At 54.8% G+C, this 24,775-nt stretch overlaps 1 protein-coding gene across 4 annotated transcripts; it reads left to right on the top strand.

The window, feature by feature from the left end:
- Positions 1 to 16: 16 nt before the first annotated feature.
- Positions 17 to 22,506, top strand: PEDS1 (plasmanylethanolamine desaturase 1). 4 transcript variants are annotated; one of them, XR_013442078.1, is made up of 6 exons: positions 17 to 242; positions 7,915 to 8,034; positions 16,653 to 16,744; positions 17,790 to 17,934; positions 18,062 to 18,360; positions 19,235 to 19,349. XR_013442078.1 is itself a non-coding variant. In XM_036064662.2 (6 exons), the coding sequence occupies exons 1-6, from the start codon at positions 119 to 121 to the stop codon at positions 21,533 to 21,535; spliced, it is 816 nt and encodes a 271-aa protein (XP_035920555.1). In that variant the 5' UTR covers positions 25 to 118; the 3' UTR covers positions 21,536 to 22,506. The 4 variants fall into 4 exon arrangements, 2 of the variants coding, with proteins under 2 accessions (XP_035920555.1, XP_035920556.1); XR_013442079.1 differs by having other exon boundaries at positions 18 to 242; positions 18,062 to 18,314; positions 19,235 to 19,365; XM_036064662.2 differs by lacking the exon at positions 18,062 to 18,360 and adding an exon at positions 21,414 to 22,506 and having other exon boundaries at positions 25 to 242; positions 19,235 to 19,447.
- Positions 22,507 to 24,775: the final 2,269 nt, after the last annotated feature.

Below are 24,775 nucleotides of genomic sequence, written 5' to 3'. Positions count from 1 at the left end.
CCCGCCCGCGCCTCCGCCGCGCCGGGCGCTGAGCAGTCATTGGGCGGCGTGATCTCGCCGCGATTCCGCGGCCCTGCCGCCGCCAGCGGAGCGCACCGGGCGGGCCGGGTGAGTGGCCATGGCGGGCGCCGAGGATGGGCCGGGTCAGCAGCCGGAACTCGACGAGGATGAGGCGGCGTATTGCCGGCGCTGGGGCGCGCAGCACGCCGGGGCCCGCGAACTGGCCTCGCTCTACTCTCCAGGTAAGATCTCCGGGCCCCCCCTCTGGGCCTGCAGCCGGGCTGCGGACAGCGACCCCGGGTTCCCCAGATCGGAACCTCAGCCTCAGGCCCTGATGCAGAACTCCAGCCTCGGCTTCTAAACTTGCAAATAGCGCCCCCAAGTCCGGGGACCCCACCCCAGGGCCCCTTCCAAGCTCAAGCCAGAGCTCCAGCCATGGGGCTTTCTAGATGCACAGACAATCCCTATATCAAGGAACTGCCATATCAGCTCCCCGGGCCACATAGAGAGCCCCCATCGCACCCCCAGATCCGGATCCTAGCCTCAAAGCATCCGCGGCTGCAAAGAGCGCCCCTAGACTTAGGGACCCCTATCCTAGGCAACCCGTCAGCTGCATGCACTGCCACTCCCCCCCCCCCGCCTCCTCTCATCCCCCCCTCCCCCCCGGGCTCTTAAAAGTCACATCCCATCCCAGGTTCCCCAGATCCGGAATTCACAGCCGAGGGCCCCATCTGTGCCCCAGCCAGGGCTCTGGGCAGCAAACAGTGACCTCACCCCCAAAATCTGGGCACGTCAGCCTCCCTGCCCTAGGAACCGCAACTCAGGGACCCCCAGCTACCTAGTGCCCCAGGCGCCGCCCTACCCCCAAGCCCCATTCTAGTTACAGCTTCAGTGGCCACAGACCACCCACTCCCCCAACAAAGAGGAGCCTCAGCTCTTACTCTGTTCCTCTATTCCGGTATCCCGAGTGGTGAGGGCACTGTAAATCTTCCAGTTTAAGCTCCTCCCGTATGCAAACCCCAAGTCCAGCCCTTGCCCCTTTCCCATTGAATGTATATCAGCCCCCTCCATTCTCCAAACCAGACCACAGTTTAGAGACCCTTACCCCCTGTTCTGCCCTCAGATAGTGGTCTCTGGCTCCTTCCTGCTGTGCCTACTATTTATGCTCCAGCAAGCACCGGCTCTCCCACTCTTCTCTGACTTCCAGTAGAACCCAAGGAATCTCATTGCCTGGGCCCTCTGTCCCCAGGGGTTAAGGAAGTGCCATGGAGAACTCCAGAGTCAGGTGACTGGGAGCTGCAGGAGGCCTCTCCGCCTGGATGTCACCATCACACCAAGCTTTGTTTGTCAAACATTCTGACATCTTTCCTTTTGCCAGGGGACAGCCGCCATGCACAGCCCTTGCCTGGGGTGGGCATGGGTCCACTACCACCTTTGGCTTTCTACTCTGACTGGCCCGGGTTTGCATTACCATCTCTGCCATCACTGGCTGTGTGACCTTGGGCCATTTGCTTTCTTGTTGAGTCCCAGGTCACCAGAGGCCCTTTCTGGACTTGCAATTCCATGCTCTGGGTGTGATTTTTTTTTTTTTTAATGACTTGGGTACCTGGTGCATGATGCCATGGTTTCTTTAGCTTGTTCCCAAAGCACCTAGCCTATGGACCTAAAACCTCCTGCACTTCCTGCGATAGGCTGGGCTTGGCATCCCCACTGCTTCTTGCTGTGTGACCTGGGCCAAGCCACTTTCCCTCTCTGAGCCTCAGTTTCCTCACCTCTAAAATGGACATAAGGTTTACCTGTTCCTTAGTGTTTGGGGGAAGAGGAAGTGAGATCATCCACTTTGGTGCAGTGCTTGGCATACAGTAGGCACTCCCTAGTGCTGCCCCATTAGTCTGGTGTTTCCTGGGAGTCTTGGAGTAAGGCGTTTGACCTCTCTTGTCCTCAGACTCACCACCGGAAACTCGAGGGTAAGGATTCAAAGGCCTCTTCCTTTGGTGTCCAGCTCTGCCCACCTGGGTAAACCCTGCCCACTTTCAACCAAATCATACTCAGGCATTCTGAGCTCCCCCAAGAGACTGCCATTTCTCCATTCCCCCATGATTGCGTCTTTGTCTGGTTCTGATTTCCCCAAATGCCCTTCACCCTCTGAAGAACAGCCATGCAGGGATCTGAGGCTGCAGACAGCCTCCAGATGCCCCAAACCTTCAGTAAAGGCTTTATCTCCTCTTGACTTGGAGCTGTGAGGAGGCAAGGTGATGAGGAGTGAGGAGTGGAGAAGCAGGAGACTGGACAGACTGGTTTCTCCAAGTTTCGTAGGTCTCCCTCCCTCTGTCTCTGTTCCTTTCCTGTGTGGCCTTGTAGAAGTACTTCGACCTTCTCTGGACCTGACTTATAAAATGAGGCACCAGGCTCAATACATGTGGAGCATCTTTGTCCCAGTCTCCATTCTAGGCCCTGAGGGCAAAGCAGTGAATAAGACAGGAAAAATAGAGCTGGTATTTTACTACGCCCAGTAAATAAGGAAAGTAGCTCCCTTGCCCAGTGGTGGCAAGCATTATGGAGCAAATACATAGCAGGAAAGGGGGAAGTGAAATGTTGTTGGGGGCAGTAACATTTTAGGGAGGGGGCAGTTAAGGCTTCACCGCGTGAGTAATATTTGAACAGAGACATGAAGGGAGGGAGGCCTGAAGATAATTGAGGAAGGATTGGTCCAGACCAAGGACCCAGCAAATGCAAAGGCCCTGAGGTGGGAGCATGCCCGGAACGTTTGTGGAACACCAAGGAGTCCCATGGACTGGAGAAAAATGAGCAAGGAGAGAGTAGGAGAAGCTTCTGGGTTCCAGGACTGAATTCTTGATATTGTTGGGGCCAGAGGTGGATTGGCACCCTGACAGTTGGCAGCAATAATAAGGCAGTTAACATAGTTGACATTTATTTAGCACTGCTTGTGCTGGACATTTTCTTCACATGATCTCATTTCATCCTCACTACAACTGCCTGAGGTGTCCCCTCAGTACCGACTGCATTTTTCAGGGCAGGAAACTGAGGCTCCCCCCCCCCCCCACCTCCTGTAGCCTCCTCATAGCCCAGCCCCTACATGTGTTCTTCCTAATGCTTGTCCTGTTTAGGATCAAGCCTGCATCCACCCCTCCCAGAGGGCAGGGTCAGCAAGGCCAGGGACTGCTTGTGTTTGATTTGCCTGGCACTTCATGGTCCCCCTGTCCATCTTGAAGACATTTCCTGAGGCTTAGCAAAGAGTAGGGACTTGCCCACAATCACACAGTTAGCAGCAGGGCCAGAACCAGAACACGGGTGGAAGGAGGGGAATGTTCTAGGTTCCGTGTTCTTAACCTTCACTGTGGAAGGGAGCCAGCCCAGGGTGGGTGTGTAGGAGCCCAGTGTTCCAGGTCAGTGGGGCAGCATGCGTGCAGGGCCGGGGACAGAGCGAGTGGGCCTAGTGTCTGCAGGGAGCTGTGAGTAGTCTGATCGGGGCAGCACTGGGTGGTGGGAACAGCAAGGGCCAAGGAGTGAGGCAGCCTCGGCCCTTTCCTGTGGGCCCCTAGTGTCTGGCCAGGAAGTTGGGGCCTGGTCCTGCGGATCCTGGGAGTCATGGAGGGTCCCCTAGCCCGCTGCCCTCTGGGTTCGGGGTTCACAGCAGCAGCCTGCCCCGTGCCGGGATTTGTGAAGGACCTGGTGGGCTTGGCAGGCCTCGTGGGCAAGCCCAGAGGTAAGGCTTCCCACGGCTTCCCAGCAGGTATCCGCTGAAACCTGGCTGTGTGTGTGCGCCACATCTCAGGTGCCCCGGGCTCCAGGAGTGGACCCTCAGGGGTCATTGGAGTCAGCTGTTCAAACCACCCTGGCTAACTACAGGTACCTCTGGCCCTGGGGGATACAAGGATCTCTTAGCTTGGGGTCAGGGCAAGGATTCGATCCCCCAGAATGGGTCTGACTGAACCCAGAGACCTGGGGCCCCTTTCCAGGCCAGGCCTGGTCCCTGCCACTCTGGGCTGAGTTTTCTCTCTGTCTCCCTCAGTCTTGTTCTTTTTCCATTTCTTTGTCTCTCCTCTCTGGCCACGCTCTTTGTCTTTTTTTCTCTGTCTCCTTAATATCTCTCCATGTCTCTGTTTTTCCTCTCTTCCTGTCTCTCCATTTCTCATTTCTCTGTGTCTCTACTTCCTGTTCTCTCATCTGTTTGCCTCTCTCAGTTCCTCTGTCTCTCTCTGGTTCCTGCCTTTTCTCGGCCTCCTGTCCCCCCACCTCCCCGACGCCAAGGGCCATCAAAAGTGCAGGTTATTCAGGGCTTGTCTGATTGAAACAAGAAGAGTCGGGCCTGATGCCAAGCCCTTGGCCGCCGTGGCCTGCCCTCAGGAAAGCAAAGATGGCTGAGGCCTGACGCCTGGCCTCCCCTGCTCCTCCCAGCCCTCTATAACCACCACACACAAGCCCGATCTCCTCCCCAGGCCAACAGGCATTCGCTGCCATAACTCAGAGGCCAGATCATGGACCTTGGCCAGGCCAGGGGCTGGCTCAGGAAAACAAGGCCCAGCACTCTGCCAGAGATGGCCTGAGCGCTCATGTCCTAAGCAAAGCCCTTCTCTCCCCCCTGGACCTCAGTCTGCCCATCTGTATAGTGACACTACTTAGACCACCTGACCTCGCAGGCCCGGCCAGGCTGACTGTCCATGCTGTGACTTTGGACCAGTCATTTCATCTCTCAGGCCTCGTTTCTCCCTCTGAAGGAAAGGGCAAATGGTCCCCAGCCCACAGTGTATGGCAAGGGCTGGCTGAGCTCATCCCTGGCACTGTAACTGGAATATAGTAGGTGCTCAGTGAGGGCCACTTAGTATTATAGATGTATTCTTTATGGATCAAAGTTGAAGCACTTGGTCTGGGAAGGATCCAGATTCCAGAGGCCAAAGATAGATGGCGTTTAGATGGGAAACTATTCCGATTTCAAGGTCATTCTCCAAGGCAAGCCGAAAGAGCTGGGCGCTCTTTAGAACCAGGACAGCTCCCAGCATCCAAGCTAACGTGTCCCATTGACAAGCCCAGGACCCAAACCCAGCTCTTCATTTTTACCCACTGAGCCTCAGTTTCCTCACCTGGGAAGTGAGATCACGTAGCTCATCCCTGGAAGCATTGAGACTTGAATGAGGGACCAGCTCAAAATGCTGGTGATTGCTGCCCCCAAAGGAAGCCACCCAATAGGAGGCCACAGGAAAGGGAGGAGACTGGGCTGAACCAGGAGCTCTTGCCCCATCTGATGGGGACGGGCAGCCACTGCTGCTCAGGCCTGGGGCGCCCAGAGCCTTGTGTTCTCAAGGGAAGCAGGAAATTAGGAATTGTAGGTGATTTTTTTTTTTTAATGTAGCTTTTTTTTTAAGCCGAGAGCAAAATGTGCTGGAGGGAGCTGGTCTGCGGCATCTCTAATGTGGGCTGCACCTGGCACCCCGGCTGTGCTAGGCCTCAGTGTGCGTCGGCCACTGTGACTGTTACTCCATCATGTTAGTGTGCCAGGCCGGCAGGCTGGCATTGAAGCATCACCTTTTCCTTACCCCTTCCACCTGCCCCCTGCTGACTTCTGCTTCTAAGTCCAGGCCTGGGCCACAAACAGGAACCAGAAAGGGGAAGGCCATGCTGGGCTGGATTACAGTGACCCCAGGTCGGGGCTGCTGGAGCAACAGGGTCACATGGCCCAAGGGAAACAGCCACTAAGAAGTGGGATGCGAGAGGTTCTAGGCCCCCATCTGTAGCTGTGGGGCTGTTGTCGGGGTCCTCGCCCCTGCTGGACCGCAGCGTCCTCATCTGTACAAGAGGGGGCCGAGGGGATGCAACCCTGGGTGCGGCCCTTTCCCCCTCTGACCCTTGGTCTTTTTATGGGCAAAGGGAGGGCAGCTGTTCTGATTCTGGCCCAGGGCTCAGCGTGCTGTTGTAGGTCCTGGCCAACGCCCTCTCTCTCTCTCTCTCTCTCTCTCTCGCTCTGGGCCTATTTCCCTAGCAGGAGCAGTGCAATGCCTGATACTGCCTTCGAAGGTGCTCTGGTGAGGTGCCCCCACAGACAAAGCCTGGCAGTTGTCCTCTAAGATTCTCTTTACGAATTTATTCATTCCACGGGCATTTATTGAGTACCAGCTGTGTGCCTGGGCCCTGGTGAGCAAGCCGGCCATGGTCCTGGGCCTCCTGAGTTCACATTTGGGTCAGGGAAGATGGATGTCATAGGGGCAGCCCTATGCCGGGGGGAGTCCAAGAGTCAGAGGGAGCATCATGGATGGCCTCCTGGAGGTGGAGGTCTGCAAGGGCATTGCCAGAGTCACTCCAGGTCAGAAGCGAGTGAAGGGAATAGCAAGCACTAAGAGAGGACAGACACAGGAGGACCCCTCTCTCTCTGCCATGTCCCCTTCAAGTGTTCATCACTCACAAGGACCTGCCCGGCCATAGGATCCTAGTCTGTAGCTTGCTAGCTGTGCAGCCTTAGGTTACTTCCTTGGGACCACTCTGACCCTCTGATCTCTGAGCTGCAGATTGGCATCACCTCAGTAGGCACCTGGCACATAGCAACGGCTCAGTAGATGTTAAACACTAATGATAAGAAAATTATTATCATTAAGGGTCTTCCATGCCCTTGGGACCAGCTGCCTGGGAAAACAGTATCCCCCGGGTTCCTGTGCTGCAATGTGCACCACCCACGCAATGTTTTCCTTCCCTTTTATATTTTTAAATTTTAATTTACAAATTACAAAGGATTTTTGGTAGAGGAGAACATTCACAAATACTAAATTCCAAGGGGGTTAAGTGAAAGCCAGTCTTGACCAGGTAGCTTTTTCTTTTCTTACATAAATGGCTGCTGGTTAGCACTTTGCTTTTTTGCACTCACCGGTATGTCCTGGACACCTCCATGTCTACGTGTAAACAGCCGCCCAGGCATTTTTTTCTGGCTGCAAGGATGCCATGGACCAAATTAATTTGGCTGATCCCCCAGGCACTGGACACTTCCGTTGTTTCCAGTGTTGAGACCCCCCCCCAAAAGACACCTCAGACGGAGCTGCAGTGAGTGAATCAGCTTGTCTGAGCTCACATGGCTTTTAAAAATATGTGGCAGGAGATTTAAAAAGATTTCACACCCATGTCTTGATTTCTGGCTTCTCTTGGGAATTAAGAAGCTCGGGCACCCTGGGCCCGCCCTCCCACCTGGCAGGAGTCCGCATGTTAGTGACCCTCCTTCACAAAGGGCACGGGTGCCACATCCCACAGCCCCCACGCAACCCACCTTACTCCACGTCACCTGCCTGGTCCCTGGAGGCTTTGGGAGTTTGCGGCCCCTCATGTCCTGTGTCGTGCTCCCAGACCCCCTGCTCCTGGCAGGAGCCCTAGAAATGGTAACCAAGGCCCATTTCTCCTAAATCCCTGACTCATTGGAGCCTTGCTTGATGGATGTTGGACAGGATCCGATCCTCTAGGGTTAAAAGGTGTTGGTAGCCTTCACCTCCAAATAATTATGTACACAAGGGGACAAGTGATGCCATGAGGTCAGTTAAAAAAAAGCTCATTAAAGTTCCCTGGAGCTTCTCCAAAGAGCCCACAAGGGCCCAGGAGACAAGTTCTGGTCCTTTCTGCCAAAGAATTGGCCTGTGCAAGGCCAGCTTCATGGGCCGGTGCCTTGGGCTGACTCTTCCCCTTCTCCGGGCTTCAGTGACGTCATCTGTGAAATGGGTAGGCTGGCAGTGACGTCATCTGTGAAATGGGTAGGCTGGGGCCTTTTCTTCGTGGCAGCCCCTGTGTTCAACCTGTGCCGAGCACGTTAGACTGTGAACACATGGAAGAGCTTGTACAGGTCCGGCCCTGCCTGGCTTTGGTCCCAGCCCCGCGGCCTTCACCACCCGCCCCGCGCTCCCCTCTGGCCTCCTGCCCCTGCAGGCAAGCGCTTCCAGGAGTGGTGCTGCGTCGTCCTGTGCCTCAGCCTCATCGTCCACAACTTGGTCCACCTCCTGCTGCTGGCCCACTGGGAGCACACGCCCCTCGTCATGCTGGGTGTCGGTGAGTGCCCAGGGCCCCGCTCTCTGCCTCCCTCGGGTTCCACGGGGGTCAGGGACCTACCCACTGTCTGCGCCACTCTGATGGCAACTTGCACACGTGGGTCACGGTGTGTGGCTGTGCATGCCCACGTGTGTGTGCGTGCCTGTGTGCACATGCGAATCAAGGACGTGCTGTGGGAACCCCACCTCTGTCTCAGTGACACCTCCGTTCCTCCTCTTACTTGGGCCAAAACCCTGGGCATCATCCTCAGTTCCTCTCTTTGTCTTCCGTTCCATATCCAGCCCTCAGCAAATGCCCTTGGCTCTACTTTTTTTTTTTTTTTTAATGATTTTATTTGTTTATTTGAGAGAGAGAGAGTGAGAGAGAGCACGAGTGGGAGGCAGGGAGAGGGAGAAGCCCCAGAATCCAAACATTACTCTCCACCTCCACCGTTCTCACTCTGGTCCGGCCACTGGCCTCTCCTGCCCAGACTTTTGTGGGAACCTCTTCCCTGGTTCCCAACCTTCCCCTTTGCCCCCACTGTCCGTTCTTCGCTGGTAGCCAGAAGGATCGCGGTAGATCCTCGGTGAGGTCATGCTACACCCCCGTTCTCTGTATACGTAGAATAAGACACCGACTCCTCAGTTCCTCCTCAGACACCATCTCCCTCCACTCTTCTCTGGGACAGCATGCTCCCTCCACACGGGCCTCCTCATTGTGTCTCCACCATGCACTGTTGGACACACTCATATCTCAGGGCCTTTGCACATGCTGTTCCTGTGCCTGGAACTCTCTTCCCACAGACACCTACCTGATTCACTTCCTTATCTGGGTCTCTACACAGAGGTCACCTCCTCAGGGAGGCTCTCCCTGATTACCCCTCAAAAATAGCAGCCCAACCATACACCATCACTTCAGCATACTGTTACACAATATATTTATTTGCTCGGTATCTGTCTCCCTCCACTCAAATCTCAGATCCCTGCGAGCAGACATTCTTGTGTGCTCACTGCTGCGGCCCAGCCCCGAGCATGAGGCCTGGCACACAGTAGGTACTTGATAAATATTTATGGAATCAGGGAACGAATGAATGAGCAAGCCTCAACTTACAGTACCTACTCGTGTTTCCCATTGGTCAGGCCTCCCCCGTCCACAGCCGGGGAGTCGGATGCTACACTTGTCATCATTTTCCAGATGAGCAAACCGAGGCTTAGAGAAGGGCAGGCCAGCGTCACACCTCAAGCCAGAAGCACAACATAGTTCTTCATCCACCAGCTCCACTCCCAGGTCCTGGGGTGACTCGTTTCCCTCCTGTCCGCGCACCGGCCTCCCCTCTGCCGTCAGACTCAGGCACTCAGCCCCTCCCCTGCCCCAGGCTCCCAGGCGGAGGGGGCATCTGTGCCCTTGGTCCGCCCTCCTGGCCCTCCCCAAGTGTTCAGCTCCCACAATCTCATTAAAAGCACTCTGGTCGCCTAAGCCAATAGTGCTCAGGCTGGCTAATTGAGCCATCTGGGTCTGCGGTGGGGTGGGCCTGTGCTGGGGCTGGGCCAGCTGGAGGACAAGGAGTTAACCCATCCGGTGCTGGGGAGCCTGGGCCCCACCGCAGGAGCCACACATGCCCCCTTTGCCCAGGGGTGAGAGGGACCTCACCTGCAGCCTCTCGGCCTCCAGGCACTACATTCAAGGGCAGGAATGTGGCCAGCGTGAGCCCTGGTGCCCCATCTTGGGGTGGTGACGAGCAGGCCCCGGCCCAGCTCTCCTACCTCGTGGCTGTGGGGCCTTGGGCAGGTGCTGTTGCATCTCTGAGCCTTGTTTCCCACATCTGTACCTTGGGGCTGCTTGCGGTACCTGCCTCCTCGGGCTGTTGTATGGGCAAAATGCAGGTGTGTGTCGCTGCCGCGGGACCCGTGACCGAGCAGAGGTGGGGGGGAGGCCCGCCGACATAGCGCTCTGTTTAGCAACGGGTATTTCCCAAGTGCCTGCTGTCCACCGAGCTGCACATTGGGCACTTTTAACTCCTGGTGTCAACCTAGTGAGGAGGCTCTGATCACCAGCCTCTGAGAGGCCAGGTGACATGCCAGTTGGCCGTCCCCGGGGCAGCAGCCGAGTCTGGGATCATACGTCCAGACCTGCCCAGCTCTTAAGCCACAGCCTCTCCCAGCAGGGGCCGGACAGCGTCCAGTTAGCACCAGGAGGAGAACGTGTGGGAGCCCAGGTGTGTGCTGTGTGAGCCAGGAGCCTGGGTGTCCCAGGCAGGTCGCCACCTCCCTTCCCTGGTTGGGATCAGAACTTCCCATCCCTGGCTCAGGAGCTCGGGCTGTCCAGTCACAGCATGTGACACCAGCTCCCCCATCCCACACCTTTGCCTCTGGGCTGATAAGAGCAGACAATCTCCTGATAGTGGTGTTTGCAAAGTCCCTAATCGATTTAAGTAGCCACCCTGATTTGTGTGTTAACACGCAGGAGGCCAGGTGCCGTGCCAGTGTGCAGGGCCTGCCTCTAGCCCAGCACTGTCTCCCCAGAGGTCCCGGCACCTGACAGGCCCTGGAAACCAGGGGAGGCGGAAGCATGAAAAGGTGCCCAGTTAATAAACATGGACCAACGATGCAATGCTGGGAAGCAAAACCAAGATAAGAGAACAGGCAGGGAAGGCCCTTCTAGAAAAGTATTTGCAGGGAGACCTGAAGGAGGCGAGGGAAGAGGCCAGGCAGGTATCTGGGGGAGGGGCAGCAGGGAACAGCAGGTACAAAGGCCCAGAGGCTGGTGTGTGCCCGGGGAACAGATGGGAAGCCAGTGTGGCTGGAGAAGGTTGATCCGAGGAAAAGTAGTTGGTGGCAGCTCAGAGGTGGGAGGAGGGGGTGTAGACTGCAGGGCCGTGGTCTGGACTCGCGGTTTTGTTCTACAGGCCACGAGGGGCCATTGGTGAGCTACAAGGAGGATGGATGGGGGCAGGGAGGACCGGAGAGGAGGCGAGCATGGTGGCCCAGACCGGGTAGGGCAGTGGAGGCGGTGAAAAATCATCAGATTTTTGGTGAGCTGTGCGAGGCGAGCGGCCAGCGTGTCCTGTCAGCTCGGCTGTGGAGGTGAGAGAGGGCCTGTCGGTGGCAACTCTCGGGCTTTCATGGAAGGGACAAGGTGGCCATTAACAGGGGTGGGAAGAGGCGGCTTGGGGGGAGATGCTTGAGCTGCCTGCCTGAGAGCCAGGGCGAGGTGCCAAGCAGGAAATTGCAAATCCAAGTGTGGAGTCCGGGAAGGCAGCCGGAGATAGAAATCTGGGAGTCCTCTCAGTAGAAGAGGTATTTGAAGCTCGGATGCTGGCAGAGTGCTCCCAGGGGCTGAGTGCAGGCGGAGAAGAGGCCCAAGGCCCCTGTGCCTCCAGGCTGTGGGGGAAGGAGGAAGAGCCAGCTGAGGGGGCGGGAGGGGTTGCAGAGGGCAGAAGGAGAATGTGTCTCCAGAAGACTTGGGGGTCAACTAGGAGTGGCCGCGGAGCAGACCAGCAGGATGGGACAGCAAGGGGACCACCGGATTTGGCCACGTGGAGGCCGTCAGTGACCTTGACAAGGACAGTGTTGTCATCAGTGAAAATGTGAACAAATGAATGTCCCTGGGAGCCTTGAGCTATTGGCTGTGCCTGGGGAAAGTGGAGGAAGAGCTTGGGCGCTTCTGAGTTGGCCCTTGAGGAGTGAGTAGAAGTTTCTGGAGGCCTGGTAGAGGAGGGGGTGTTCCAGGCAAGGGAGCACAATGAATGCAAAGACTGGTGGTGAAGTCAGAGGTCACCTGGCCTCAGGTCAGGTGAGGAGTCAAGCTGAAAGATGGTAAAAAAAAAAAAAAGCCAGGATTTGGCCCAGCTCCTGCGGAGCAGCCTGCCTTCAGCTGATCGCTTCTTCTTCTTCTTTTTTTTTTTTTTTTTTTTTTAAAGATTTTATTTATTTGACAGAGAGAGAGACAGCGAGAGCAGGAACACAAGCAGGGGGAGTGGGAGAGGGAGAAGCAGGCTTCCCGCAGAGCAGGGAGCCCGATGCGGGGCTCGATCCCAGGACCCTGGGATCATGACCTGAGCCGAAGGCAGTCGCTTAATGACTGAGCCACCCAGGCGCCCCTCTTCTTTTTTTTTTTTAAGATTTTATTTATTTGTCAGAGAGAGAGAGCATATGAGCACAAGCAGGGGAGCAGCAGGTGGAGGGAGAAGCAGGCTCCCTGCTGAGCAAGGAGCCCGATGCAGGGCTTCATCCCAGGACCCTGGGATCATGACCTGAGCCGAAGGCAGGCACTCAGCCGGCTGAGCCCCCCAGGCATGATCGCATCAGTCTTAGCTGCTCTCACAGTCTCCGCGCCAGGCCTTGAAATGGGAGGGGGCTAACAAGGCACAGCTGGGTGACCTGTGGCCAGATGAAGGCCCCACCCAGTGGGTCAGGGTGGCCCCAAGTGAGTTATTCACCATCCTGTACCCTATTCCAATGTCCTGCACATGGGGTGCTGACCAGGCCCAAGCTGCCCCCAGGATGAGCCAGCTCTAGCCGCTGCCACCTGCACCGGGACAAAGATGCCCTGTGTGTTTGCCTTGGCCACCCCTGCCCCCCATTACAGTCTCCTCAGGCAGCAGGCCAATGACTCCTGGAGTCACTGCTCTAGAAACAGCCGCTTGCAGAGGCCTGGGGCTCACAGAGCCCAGGGAGAGGGGTGCTCCTTCTCTCCAAAAATAATTCCTAACATCTGCCCAAAGCACACATCCCTCCCTGCTTGGCAGCCTGCAAAGGCCAGGTGCTGGTCATTTGACAGATGACAAGACTGAGGCCTGGGGAGGTAGGTAACCCCTGGAGCTGCCTTGGGAGCGCTTACCATGTTCCAGGGACTGACTTCACGTGCATTAGCCCAGTTTATTAACCTACTGTACTTAAGGAAAGTAGTGCTATTAAAGTCCCCATTTCTCAGACCCGGACATGAAGGCTCGGCATCATTGTGAACTGCCCTCACGATGGTCCCCAGCCACTCACCCGCAGCCCCGACTGCCCTTACCCTCCGAGTGTCCTTTCTCCCCTGGAAAGTCAGGATGTGTTGGGGCCCATCACTATGGACGTGAAATAAGACGATGCAGTTTTTCAAAAATAGATTTTATTTACTAAAAGTTTTAGATTTACAGAAAATGAGCAGGTAGTACGAAGAGTTCCCATACACTGTCTGCTCCCAGCTGCCCTTATTGTTAACATCTTATATTTTACATTAGTGTCTGTATATTTGTTACAATCAAGATACCATATAATATGGATACGTTATTATGAATTAAAGTCCATAGTTTATTCAGATTTCCTTAGTTTCTACCTAACGTGTCCTTTTTCTGTTCCAGGATCCCATCTAGGATCCCACTCACATTTATTTATCATGTTCCTTTACGCTCCTCTTGGCTGTGACAGTTTCTCAGACTTTCCTTGTTTTTGGTGACCTTGACAGTTTTGAGGAGCCCTGGTATCATAGGACGCCCCTCTATGGGATTTGTCTGGTGTTTTTCTTTTCTTTTTAAGACTTTTTATTTATTTGAGAGAGAGCACAAGCAGGGGGAGGAGCAGAGGGAGAGGGAGAAGCAGACTCCCAGCTGAGCAGGGAACTGGAAACCGGGCTCCATTCCAGGACCCTGAGATCATGACCTGAACCGAAGGCAGACGCTTCACCCACTGAGCCACCCAGGTGCCCCTGGAGTTTTTCTTTTTCTTTATTTATTTACTTGAGAAGGGGAGGTGGGGAGGGGAGAGGGAGAGAAGCAGACTCCCCGCTGAGCATGGAGCCTGAGAACACAGGGCTCAGTCTCACAACCCATGAGACAACCTGAGCCGAAATCAAGAGTCAGACGCTTAACCACCTGCAGGTGCTCTTGGTCACATCTCCCTGCTTTATCTCTCTCATGGACATCGTTTTTACTGCTGAGCAGTACTCCATTGCCTGAATGTACCATAGTGCATTTATCAATTTAGCTGTTGGATGTCTGGGTGCTTTCCAGGTGCAGCTGCTAGGAGTCGAGCTTAACATTCACGCACAAGCCTCTAGGCAGACATATGCCTGCATTGCTACTCTGGGCCAGGTCGCCAGCTATTTATTTGTTCTCACTCAATATTTATTGAGCACTTATAGGGACCACGCCCTGGACCAGCACCTTAAATGTTTTCTCTCTCTTAATCCCTAAACTGTACCAAGGCTAGTCCTAAGCCAGTTACACGTCTTATCTCCTTAATCGTCCTAAGCATTCAATCCTTACAGATCACAAGAATAATAATAAATAATAATAATAAAATATTAGAAAAACAGTATTTATAATAGTGGTTAACATCACAGAGCGCTTCGTGTGTGCCAGGCCCTATGTCAATGATGTTAAAAATGCATTATTGGGGAATATAACTCCCACATCTGGCTCTCTCAAATAAATGGATGAAATTTAAAAAATAAATAAAGATTTTATTTATTTGAGAGAGAGAGAGAGCGAACGAGAGAGCACAAGTTGGGGATAGGGGGCAGATGGAGAGGGAGAAGCAGACCCCCCGATGAGCAAGGAGCAAGATCCTGGGATTAGGACCTGAGTTGAAGGCAGTCGCTTAACCACCTGAGCCACCCAGGTGCCCCTAAATAAAATCTTTAAAAAAAAAGAAGAAGAAGAAGAAGAAGCCGTTGTTGGCTTTTGTCTCTCCAGCCTACCCCCCTAGCCCAGGTCCACCCTCCTAGCACTGTCACTGAGGAGCAGGACTGCCCAGCCTGGATGGCATCTAGGGGTTTTTCTGCAGCCTCCACAGTGTCCCAAGGCCCTGGTCCCCTGTCACCAAGGAGCTGAGGACCCCAGCAAAACTCAAAGAACCCTTAAATGGCCCAGCTGGGCCTCAGAAGATTTCACAGGGAGAACCAGCCTGGGGAGGAGGAGGGAAAGGGTTTGCCTGAAGTCCTGTGATCCAACAGACTACACGTACTGCCACTCGAAACTGCATTCGTGGCCTGCGTGGTTTACAGCTTGCCGCCGCCCCCGCCCCCCCATCACTCTGCCCCAGGGACAGTGAGCTTAGTGTCTGCTGCATCTCTGGCTCTAGAGCCTGGCACACAGTAGGTCCTCACCGAATGTTGCTTGATAAACAAAATGACCGAAGAACAACAATTGATCTTTTTGCTATGTGCCAAGCACTGTACTTTAGTAGTCTGCATTAATTAATTCCAGGAATATTTACTGAACCCCCTACTAAGTGCCAGGAACTGGGATGAAGCCATAAACAAAAGACTAAAACCGCTGCCTTTGTGGAGTTGACGTTCTTGAGACCATGAGCAAACAGGAGTGAAGTCCACAAGGATGGGTGCTTGGAGAAAAAGAAAGACAGGAGACAGGAAATGCTGGAAGATGGGGGTGGTTATAATTTTAGATCAGGTGTCCCCAGCAGATGTTTGAGCAAAGACCTGGAGGAAGTGAAGGAGTATGCTCTGCTACACCTGGGGAAGGAATATTCCAGGCAGAGGGAGCAGCAAATGCAGAGAGAGAGAGAGAGAGAGATGCAGAGGTGTGTGAGGGTGTGCAGGGGGAAAGGGAATGAGCCAGGAGGGCTGAGATGGCAGTGAGCAGGGAGAGTGATGGGGGACGGCACTGGGGCGTTCCCTTGCACAGGTAGCGAGCCACTCTGCCTCAGTTTCCCCCCCTGTGCAGGGGTGGTGGTGCATCCTGCTGTGATAAATTTGGACCTCAAGGCAGGTTAAGAGCCCAGCTGTGCCACTTGCCATCTTTGTGGCCTCTGTCTAGTCACTTCTGTTCTCCAGGCCTCCCGTTACCCACCTCTGTAAGGGGAGCGTGAGGATGGTACCAGCTTGGACCAGACTGAGAATCCACTGAGATCAAGCACGTAAAGCACTTGGGTCAGGCCCTGAAAGTGCTCAATAAATGGCAGCCGCTGTGTTTTTTATAATGACCATGCCCATCCATCTAGAGGAAACTGGGGCACAGAGAGCTTAGTATCATGCCCAACATCACACAGCTAGTGAGAGACAGCTAGGATTTAAGTCCAGATCTAACAGCTCTTAACCTCTGTATTATCCTGAACCCTCAAGTAAGTGAATGGTGTTGGGGTCTTTGAGGGAACCCCGGTCCAGTTCCGAACACAGGGAGAACAAAGTCAAGGAAAAGGCTTCCGGAGGCCAAATCATGACATTTATTGTGACAAAAGCTAGGTTGGGGAGGAAGGCGTGGCTCCTGTCTGCACCTCAGGTGTTTCCGACACCAGACCCCAGAAGGACATTTCCATCTAGTCACTGGCAACACCGAAGTAGAGCGGGCTTCCCTCTGTGGAGGGATCAGGGTCAGAGAAGGGCACAGGCAGCTCCTAATAGGGGAAGTTGAGTTGACCTGCGCATGCCCAATTTATTTCCTCCAGACTCACCAGGCAGATGAGTCCCCACATATTCCCTGGGCAGAGCAAGTAAAGGGACAGGAGTGTTATCCCAAAGCCTCCATTCACAGGGAGAAAAGCATCCCAAGTAGAGAAGGGACACCACCCCCCCATAATGAGTGAGTGAGCAAGCAGGCGAGTGAATGAACGAGGGGCTCCCTACTGTGGGGTGGAGGGTGGGCAGGACTGCCCCCCTGGGGGTCCCCCACCCCCACCTCACCCTCCTCTTGTCCACAGTTGCAGGTGCTCTCATTGCTGACTTCTTGTCTGGCCTGGTGCACTGGGGAGCTGACACTTGGGGCTCCGTGGAGCTGCCCATCGTGGGGAAGGTGTGTATATTGACCCAGCCCTGCCGCCCAGCAGGGGGTTGGGCTGTCTGACCTTGGGTGAGTCCCCTTCCTCTCTGAGCCTCCTGTTTCCCTGTTTGAAAGACGGAAACCGTCGTTCCAGCCTGACCCCATACCCCTCCTCCGGGACCAGAAGAGACTAGAAACCCCCCTGGGATTTTCTGGAAGCAAAAGCATGAAGCATGGGATAGTCAGAAAGCTTTGAACCCCCGAATTTGGGGGCCACGTCTCTTTCTGACTATCCCATGAATTTGGGGGCCACGTCTTATTCTCCTGTGCCAGCCCTGCTGCGTCTCACTGTTTGTGTTAAGTGAACTTTGCCTCCTATCAGACTTCTTTGGTTGTGACGCAGCGTCCAGTATGAGCTGGCTTAACCAAATAAAGGGACTGATTCACGTAACTGAACATTTCAAAAGTAGAACCAAGGTAAAGCATTGCCGGGTCCAGTAGGACAGACGGTCATACCGTGTTCTCATGACTCCATCTCCCTGCATCCCTGTCAGGCACTGTGGCAGAGAGATGCTCTGAGTGGCCGGGCCAGGGTCATGTGCTCACTTTCACCTAGGGGATGGAGGGGTCAGCCCCATCGGAACAGCTCGTACCAACACAAGAGGAAGAGGGGGAGACTGTTACTGGGAGGGGCATGGCCGCGGGGGAGAAATAGAGGGGGCCTGCCTGCCACTGGGAGGGGCGTCCTCAGCTGTATTAGAGTGGGGAAGAGGGGTGGAGCTTGTCTCCAACTCCCCTCACACCGCTGATGGGGAGACTGAGGCCCCAAGTGGGGCAGTACCATCCCGAGGTCCCCACCAAGTAAGTCACTGTGACTGTCTTCTGCCAGAGCTGTTTAGACCGGGACCCTGAAGGCCAGGTGGGCTCCGTTATCAGTAGCATGGTGGAATGTTCTGGCATCCCAAAGGCCAGGAGGCGAGCCCGGGTCCAGTGTGCACAGGAGGTGGTGGAGAGAGGCTGGCCACCACGGGCTGACTGGTCCCATGTATCCCTTCTCCCGCCCGCACCCCCACCCCAGGCTTTCATTCGACCCTTCCGGGAGCATCACATCGACCCCACAGCCATCACCCGACACGACTTCATCGAGACCAACGGGGACAACTGCCTGCTGACATTGCTGCCTCTGCTGCACATGGCCTACACGTTCCACACCCAGAGCCCCGGTGAGCGTGCCGGCCGGCGGCGGGCTGCAGGGGGCTGTGGGGACGGAGTTCCCTCACAACATTATAAAAGATTTTTAGTTGCCGGCCTGTAGAATTGGGATATTTGACATAAAATCTGTGTTCCCAGCTTCTCTTGGACGATCCGCTCTGGCCATCCTGGGTCCTCGTTCCCACTGGCGGGAGCTGAGCTGCGGTCGCCATCTTAGACAGTCCCCACTACCCGCTGCTGTCCTACACCTGGCCCACCTTGCCCGTCTGCATGACCTGCCTGGCCCTGAGGGCTGCTGGCTTGGCTGCCCTGGCTTAGTCGGAAGAATATAGGCTGTGAACTCAGGAAGTTCTGAGTTCTGATCTCTGCTCTGCCTGTCTTGGGGAAAAAAGCAAGTCATTCTCACCTCTGTGGGCCTCAGTTACCTTATCTGTCAGGTGGGCAGAAGTGGCGGGGGTGGGATAAGTACTTGCTCTGTTCTGGGTCTTGTTCTAACAACTTGACACCTCAGGGATCCTTAGAGCAGCCCCCCTCTGTGGGTAGCTGTGAGGAGTTGCTGCGGTGCCCGCCCGTATCCTCTTCCGCAGGCTCGCGCCCATCCCCCGGCTGCCGTGAGTGGTGGCTGCTAACAACTCCCCACTGTCCCTTGGGAGAACTGCCAGAGCAGGTCCCACCTCTCCCCTTGGGATAAGCCTAAAGCCTAAGCCTAAAGTGACAGGAAAAGCCTACAGAAGACCAGCCCTCTCACCTCTGGGTGGGACCAACTCTGTGGAGCCGAGCTGCCCCCAGGATCAGGCTGACAAGACTCCCCCAACCCCATCATTGCTTAGCTCTCCCGCTGCTTCCCTCACCCCCTCAGGTGTTTTTCTGAACAGAGGACACCCCCCCCCCGCATTCCTCCTCATATAAATTATGAGCACATGAACCCTTGTCTCAGGCTCTGCTTCTAGGGAACCTGGACAAAGACTTATTCCCATTTTACTGATGACGAAGTTGAGACTCAAAGAGGCAGAGGCACTGACCCAAACTCATATAGCCAAGAAATCTCAGAGCACGGACCTGAACCCAGCTCTGCCTGACTCCAGAGCCCAGATCTGTAACAATTTCTTATGCTGACTCCATTATTTGCCCACTGAACAGAAGAGAGGACTGAGGCCCAGAGGGGAGTGTGAACTTGCCTGAGACCATGGGGGAGGGTGGAAGGAGGCCTGGGAGCTGCCCAGGGGCAAGTGGGGAGGGCCAGGCTGGTGGCGGCCCCGCCCGGTGACAACTGTGTGGCCCTGTGGGCACCACCCTCTCCCCACCTTGCAGAAGCCCTGGAGCAGCTGTACCCCTGGGAGTGCTTCATCTTCTGCCTGATCATCTTCGGCACCTTCACCAACCAAATCCACAAGTGGTCACACACGTACTTTGGGCTGCCACGCTGGGTCACCCTCCTGCAGGACTGGCATGTCATCCTGCCACGCAAACACCACCGCATCCACCACGTCTCTCCCCACGAGACCTACTTCTGTATCACCACAGGTGCGGCTACAGGGTGGCATGGAATGGGCTGTCCCCACGTCCAGCCGTAGCTCCCTCCTAGGATCGGTCGGGCAGGGGTCACAGGAGGAGGTCCTGGAACCCTCGCCCTGCAGGAGCATGCTCTTACAACACACACCCACCTACTATGTGCCAAGCATTCTAGGTGCGGAGGACACAGCAGTACGGGGAGGGGGGACGACCTTCCCCACTCCCACCTCCCACCTCATAGAGCTGTGATCCCACCCAGCCAGCCAGCTCATACTTGTTGAGCACCTGCCATGTGCCACACACTGTCCTGGGCTTAGGACAGAGCACCAAAGGACCAGGCACAGATCCCTGCCTTTGTGGCATTCCTGTTCTCCTAGGGGACATGCCAGACAGTACAGAAGTAGTACAATTAACCGTGCTGACTGTGGCGGAGCAAAACACAGCAGAGGGTAGGAGAAGGAACTGCGGGACTTTCCCCTTGAGAGAAGGCAGTCGGCGAAGGCCTCACTGAGAAGGGGACATTTGAACTGAGGGAGAGAATGATGCAGATCTGGAGGAAGAGCAGTCCAGGCCACAGGAACAGCAGGTGCAAAGTGCCTGAAGGAGGACACACGTGCCTGGTTGGTTTGAGGAACTGCAAGGTAGTTAGTATGGCTGGAGCGAAGGGCATTAGGGGCAGAGTAGAGGGAAGATGACCAAGTCCAGATGTGAGAAATGCTATGGGGGACAGAGCAGGGTAAAGGGCAGAGACGCGTGGAGTGAGGAGGCAGGAGTAGCTGTTCATAGAAGGAGGTGAGAAATCGGAAACCAGCGTGAGAGAGACCCCTGCAGCCAAGTCAGGACAGACCAGTTCAGACAAAGGGAATAGCAAGTACAAAGGCCCTGAGGCAGGAACATGCCTGGTGTGGCTGAGGAACAGTAAGGAGACCCACATGCCATTGGGGGTTCATGAGCCGGTACCAAAGGTGAATGGAGCAGGTTTGCTGGGGCCCCCTGGCATCAAACTTCAGTGGGACTGAGGTGCTCTCGGCATCCTGACAGCAAGTCAGGCCGGCTTTGGCTCAACTATCAGCTCCTTCCCCCCGCCGCCGGAATGGGGCTGCAGCGCCCTCCTTACGTATGGCCTTCCCAGGCCAGGCTGTGAATGGCACTATGGCAGAGGCCAGGTGCTTGTCATGTGATAGCTCCTGGATAAGTTACAGCTCCTGGTTTTCGCAGGGGGCGGGGCGCATTGTCTTTCTGGAGGCAGAACTGAGAACCACAAAAAATAGTTTTTGTATGTCTGAAAGTCATGTTCTTGGGCAGGGGGAGGGGTTAGAATTTAGCCTGCTGAGATCAGGTTAACTGCTCAGCCAGGCCTAGGATCCATCCTGGTTTGGCCACCCACTAACTGGGAGACTCCCCTCCAAGCCTGTCTTCTCATCCGGAAAATGGCACAGATAGTACCTACCTCGTGATTTGGGTGGGAGGCTGTAAAAGAGAGGAAGTAAGATCGTAAGCAATATTTATTGAGCATCTACTATGTGCCAGGGGATCACCAGTGGAAAAACACGGGGTTCTGCTGTGTTGGGAGTTGCGGAGAAAAACCGACACAAAACAGGAAGGGGGTGAATTAATGAGAACGGTCACAGGTCATCATAAAAGCTGTAACGAAACAAAGGAGGGTGATGTGGTCAAGGAAGGCTCCCTGGAAGAGGTGGCAGGGGAGCCCGGTGATAAGAAATGCTGCCACCGTACCTGGCACATAATAAGCACTGGGTAAGAAAATGAATGAGTGAGGGGACAAAGGCATGTGTGAGCAGCCCCTAAGCCCATTGGTGGGAGGTGCCCACCCCCAGATTCCTTGGTCAGCCCTTGTCCCCTGCCCTGTCCAGACTGACTCCTCGGTGCCCCTGCCCCAGGCAAAGCCAACACTTTTCTTCTGTCTCCTCAACTGCCGCTCTCCCGTTCAAACCCCCATGCCCTGTTTCCACTGCAGGCTGGCTCAACTACCCTCTAGAGAAGATAGGCTTCTGGCGACGCCTAGAGGACCTCATCCAGGGCCTGACAGGCGAGAAGCCTCGGGCAGACGACATGAAATGGGCCCAGAAGATCAAATAACTCCTCGGAGCCTGCCACCTTATTGCCAACCTTCCCCAGCCCCTCAAACCGAAGCCATCTGCCAAATTCCAGCCTCCTCGTGCTGGCCCCTCCAGATGGGGAGGACGCCTCCTGGGCTGGGCCCGGGCACCCCCCAGCCCACCCCTCGTGACACAGAATACTTGAGCCACTGATTTTTCATTTCCCTTTTTTCATTTTCTTTCCTTGGCCCCTCCCCAGCCACCTGAGCTGCTCTTGTCTCCAAGCCTGACTCTGCAGAAAAAGGAGCCCCGCCCTGCTAGCCATTCCTTGGGTGGAGGGAAAGCTCATTCACTTCCTGCACTCCCCCAGCCCGCGCCCCCCCCCCCCACCGCCTCACTGGGCAGCACTTCAGTGTGGCTGGCGTTGGGGCCACTGAGTCGTCTTCTCTGTCTCTCTTTGTTTGCCCCCAGTGGTCTACGAGCCCCCCAGGCACACCTATGTGTGCCTGGAGCATTGCCCTGCCATGGCCCTTCGAACTGACCCTGAAAGCCTGGGTGGGTGGACAGCCCCAGGCACCACCTTTGGCCTAGCCTGTTCACCCAAGGATGGCCAGGTGCAGCAAGGGTCTGAGGGCAGCCGGCCAGAAGAGGCAGGATTCCCCTGCCCAAGCCTGGACCCCCTTCCCCCCCTGCCCCTCCCCATCTGCCCATGGGATTCCAGCCAGAGCTGATATTTCTAATCAGAGGATGTCTTCACAGAGTGCAGCCCCTGCAACGGGTCTTGGCCATCTGGAAGGGGACACAGAGTCCCCTCTGGCTAGAGGGATGTCCAAGAAGGAAGAATGGGGCTTTTTTGTTTTGGTTTGTTTTTTTTTTTTTTAAAGGTGCTTGCTTGTTTAATGTAAATAATAGAAAGCCTTAATATCTTTTCTGTAACACGGAGTAATATTTTAATGTCATGTTTTGGATGTACATAATATATTTATAACAAAGCAGCAAGAGTCTACTTAACCTCGGCTGCCTCGTGTTTCCGGGTTGGCTGGTGGGCGGGGGATGGTTAAGGATCCTGGAGGGTGAGGCCCCACCCCTATCCCATTCCTAGCTCCCCTCCTCCTCCCTTGGGCTCAGAATGGGAGCTTCGCCACCTGACACAGTGAATTAATGTTGCCATCTGCTCCAAACACTTTCGGAGGGGACCCACGACTGGATGAGGAATGGTCTTCCTGCAGGATGATAAGGCGATGAAGGCGGATCCCTGTTAGTGAATTCCTTCAGCAAATGTTACTGACCCCTGGTGTGTGCTGGGCTCTGACCTGGACACCGGGGCACACAGCAGCGAACAAAACCCTGGTGGAGTTGACCTCCTCAGGAGAGAGACAATAAACATAAATAAATGCACATATACATTCAGATGGTGATTTATAAAGAAAATCAAAAATAATGTATCACATTGGAAAAGCAGGGTGGGGCAGTTTTGGCAGGGCGGTCAGGGAGGGTCTCTCCGAGGAGGGACATTTTAGACAAATGAGTATCTTGTTCATTTATCCATTGAGCAAGACATTATAAGGCACCTCCCATGTGCTAGGCACTGAGATTCGGTAGTGAACATACAGACATTACAATCAATATCTAATCTGGGCTAGGTAGTTTCTGCAATACTAGCCCCCCAAAAAAGGGGGGGGACAGAGATGATAAAATACTCTTTAGAGTGGTCACAGATAAAGCTTTTTGAAAAATGTGACCCATAACATAATTTTCCTTAAAGTTTGCCCACTGCTAGATGATTTGTGACTGTCCGAGGGAACCACAAAAGGAGGGAGAATTAGAGTTCAATTCATAAGTGGCAGAAAATAATACCTTAAGTAAAAATAGCTAAAATAATTTGATTAACTCCTATAACTGAAAAGTGGAGAGGGGGTGGTTGTGACTTAAGGTTTGGCAGGACTGAGGGGCTCACATGATTCACCAGACCTTGGTCAGTCTGGTCCTGTTTTTCTCTGAGTTGAGACTTGACACCAGACCAGCTCAGCAATCTCAGCAGGAAATGTTTCCCCTTCCAGTGGTTGCAGCAAAAGCCCAGGGAAGGCTCTCAGTGGGACAGACTGGGTCTTGTGGTGGTGAATGGTTCTGGTTGGCCAGGTTTGAAACATGCCACCCGGGGTTGCAGGGGTGAGAACAACACTTCACAAGCCACAGGATGAGAGGAGGGAAAGGTGATTTGTTCCCAAAAGAAAAAGTAAGGTGTTATCAAAGGAAGTCCACAGTGGGTGGGGCAGAGAGTGAAACTTCAGAAGGGTCAGATAAGCACCCTTGGGGCTGCAGAGGTTGGTTTCTAGTTCACAGGCCCCAGTGGAGAGATTTTCCAGGCCTACCAACCTGTCTTAATTGCCCGGAGCAAACAACAGCACCAACAAAAACAACAAAACCAGCCTGAGTCCACCAATGAACTGACCTGCCCAAGATATCACAACCAGTAAGACAGAGCCAGGCCTCACATGCAGACTTGTCGTCGTTGCTCCTGAATCCCAGGGGCTGGAAAAACACCCTCAGAACCTTCAGTTATGTCTTGTGTCTGTGTTGGGGTCATTTGTGAGATTGGGCCAGGGGGATTGCAAACAAGGGCTTGTGAGGGCCGGGCAGGGGAAAATGCTCCTATCCATGCACGCTGACCACCCGCCAGACTGCGCGGAGCTCCATGCATGGAATCTGAGAGGTGAGTACATTCAGCCCCATTTGCACACAAGGACCCTGAGGCACTGGGGTCATGGAACAGGCCCAAGGTCACACAGCTGATAGATGGCAGGCCTGGGACCTGAACCCTAATCTGCCCCAAAGCCCTTATGCTTTAACACCGGCCTGTAGCCCCAGTGGAGGGATGGAGGTGAGGAGGCAGGTGGTGAGTGAGAAATGTGTCCCCTGCGAAAAAATAGCTACACAGCAGGATGGGAAAGAGCCGCTGACACTAAGGACTGGGATGCCCTGGGGACCTCAGGCCCAGAGGGCAGCCGCTGGTCACATCAGCTGATTAAAGAGGAACCAGAAATCCAGATTTTTTTAAAATGCTGGCTCCATTTTTTAAACAGATGGTAGGCAAAATAAAACAGGTGTACGGGCTGACTTCTGCCCTCAGCTTCCCAGCTGTGCGGGGATGGCCCGCTTTTTGGTGGATTTGTGCTGCTATCTGGTGGTGGAGTGGGGCAGGTAGCAAGCAATGCAGGGCAAACGCCTTCCCAGCTTGGCTGGGAATGTCATGCAATCCCCCACTGTGCTGGCTTCTTCT

Source organism: Halichoerus grypus, chromosome 10 (assembly GCF_964656455.1).
Source record: "Halichoerus grypus chromosome 10, mHalGry1.hap1.1, whole genome shotgun sequence".
Lineage (NCBI taxonomy): Eukaryota > Metazoa > Chordata > Mammalia > Carnivora > Phocidae > Halichoerus > Halichoerus grypus.
Note: the sequence above shows the minus strand (reverse complement) of the source record. Positions and strands in the feature narration are given on the sequence as shown.

Bases quoted from the DNA above. Each gene is read 5' to 3' on its own strand.
- PEDS1 (XM_036064662.2), top strand. From the start codon at position 119: ATGGCGGGCGCCGAGGATGGGCCGGGTCAGCAGCCGGAACTCGACGAG. The intron at 16,745-17,789 runs GTGTGTATATTG...CCCCCACCCCAG, and splicing joins AGCTGCCCATCGTGGGGAAG to GCTTTCATTCGACCCTTCCG. The intron at 17,935-19,234 runs GTGAGCGTGCCG...CCCACCTTGCAG, and splicing joins GTTCCACACCCAGAGCCCCG to AAGCCCTGGAGCAGCTGTAC.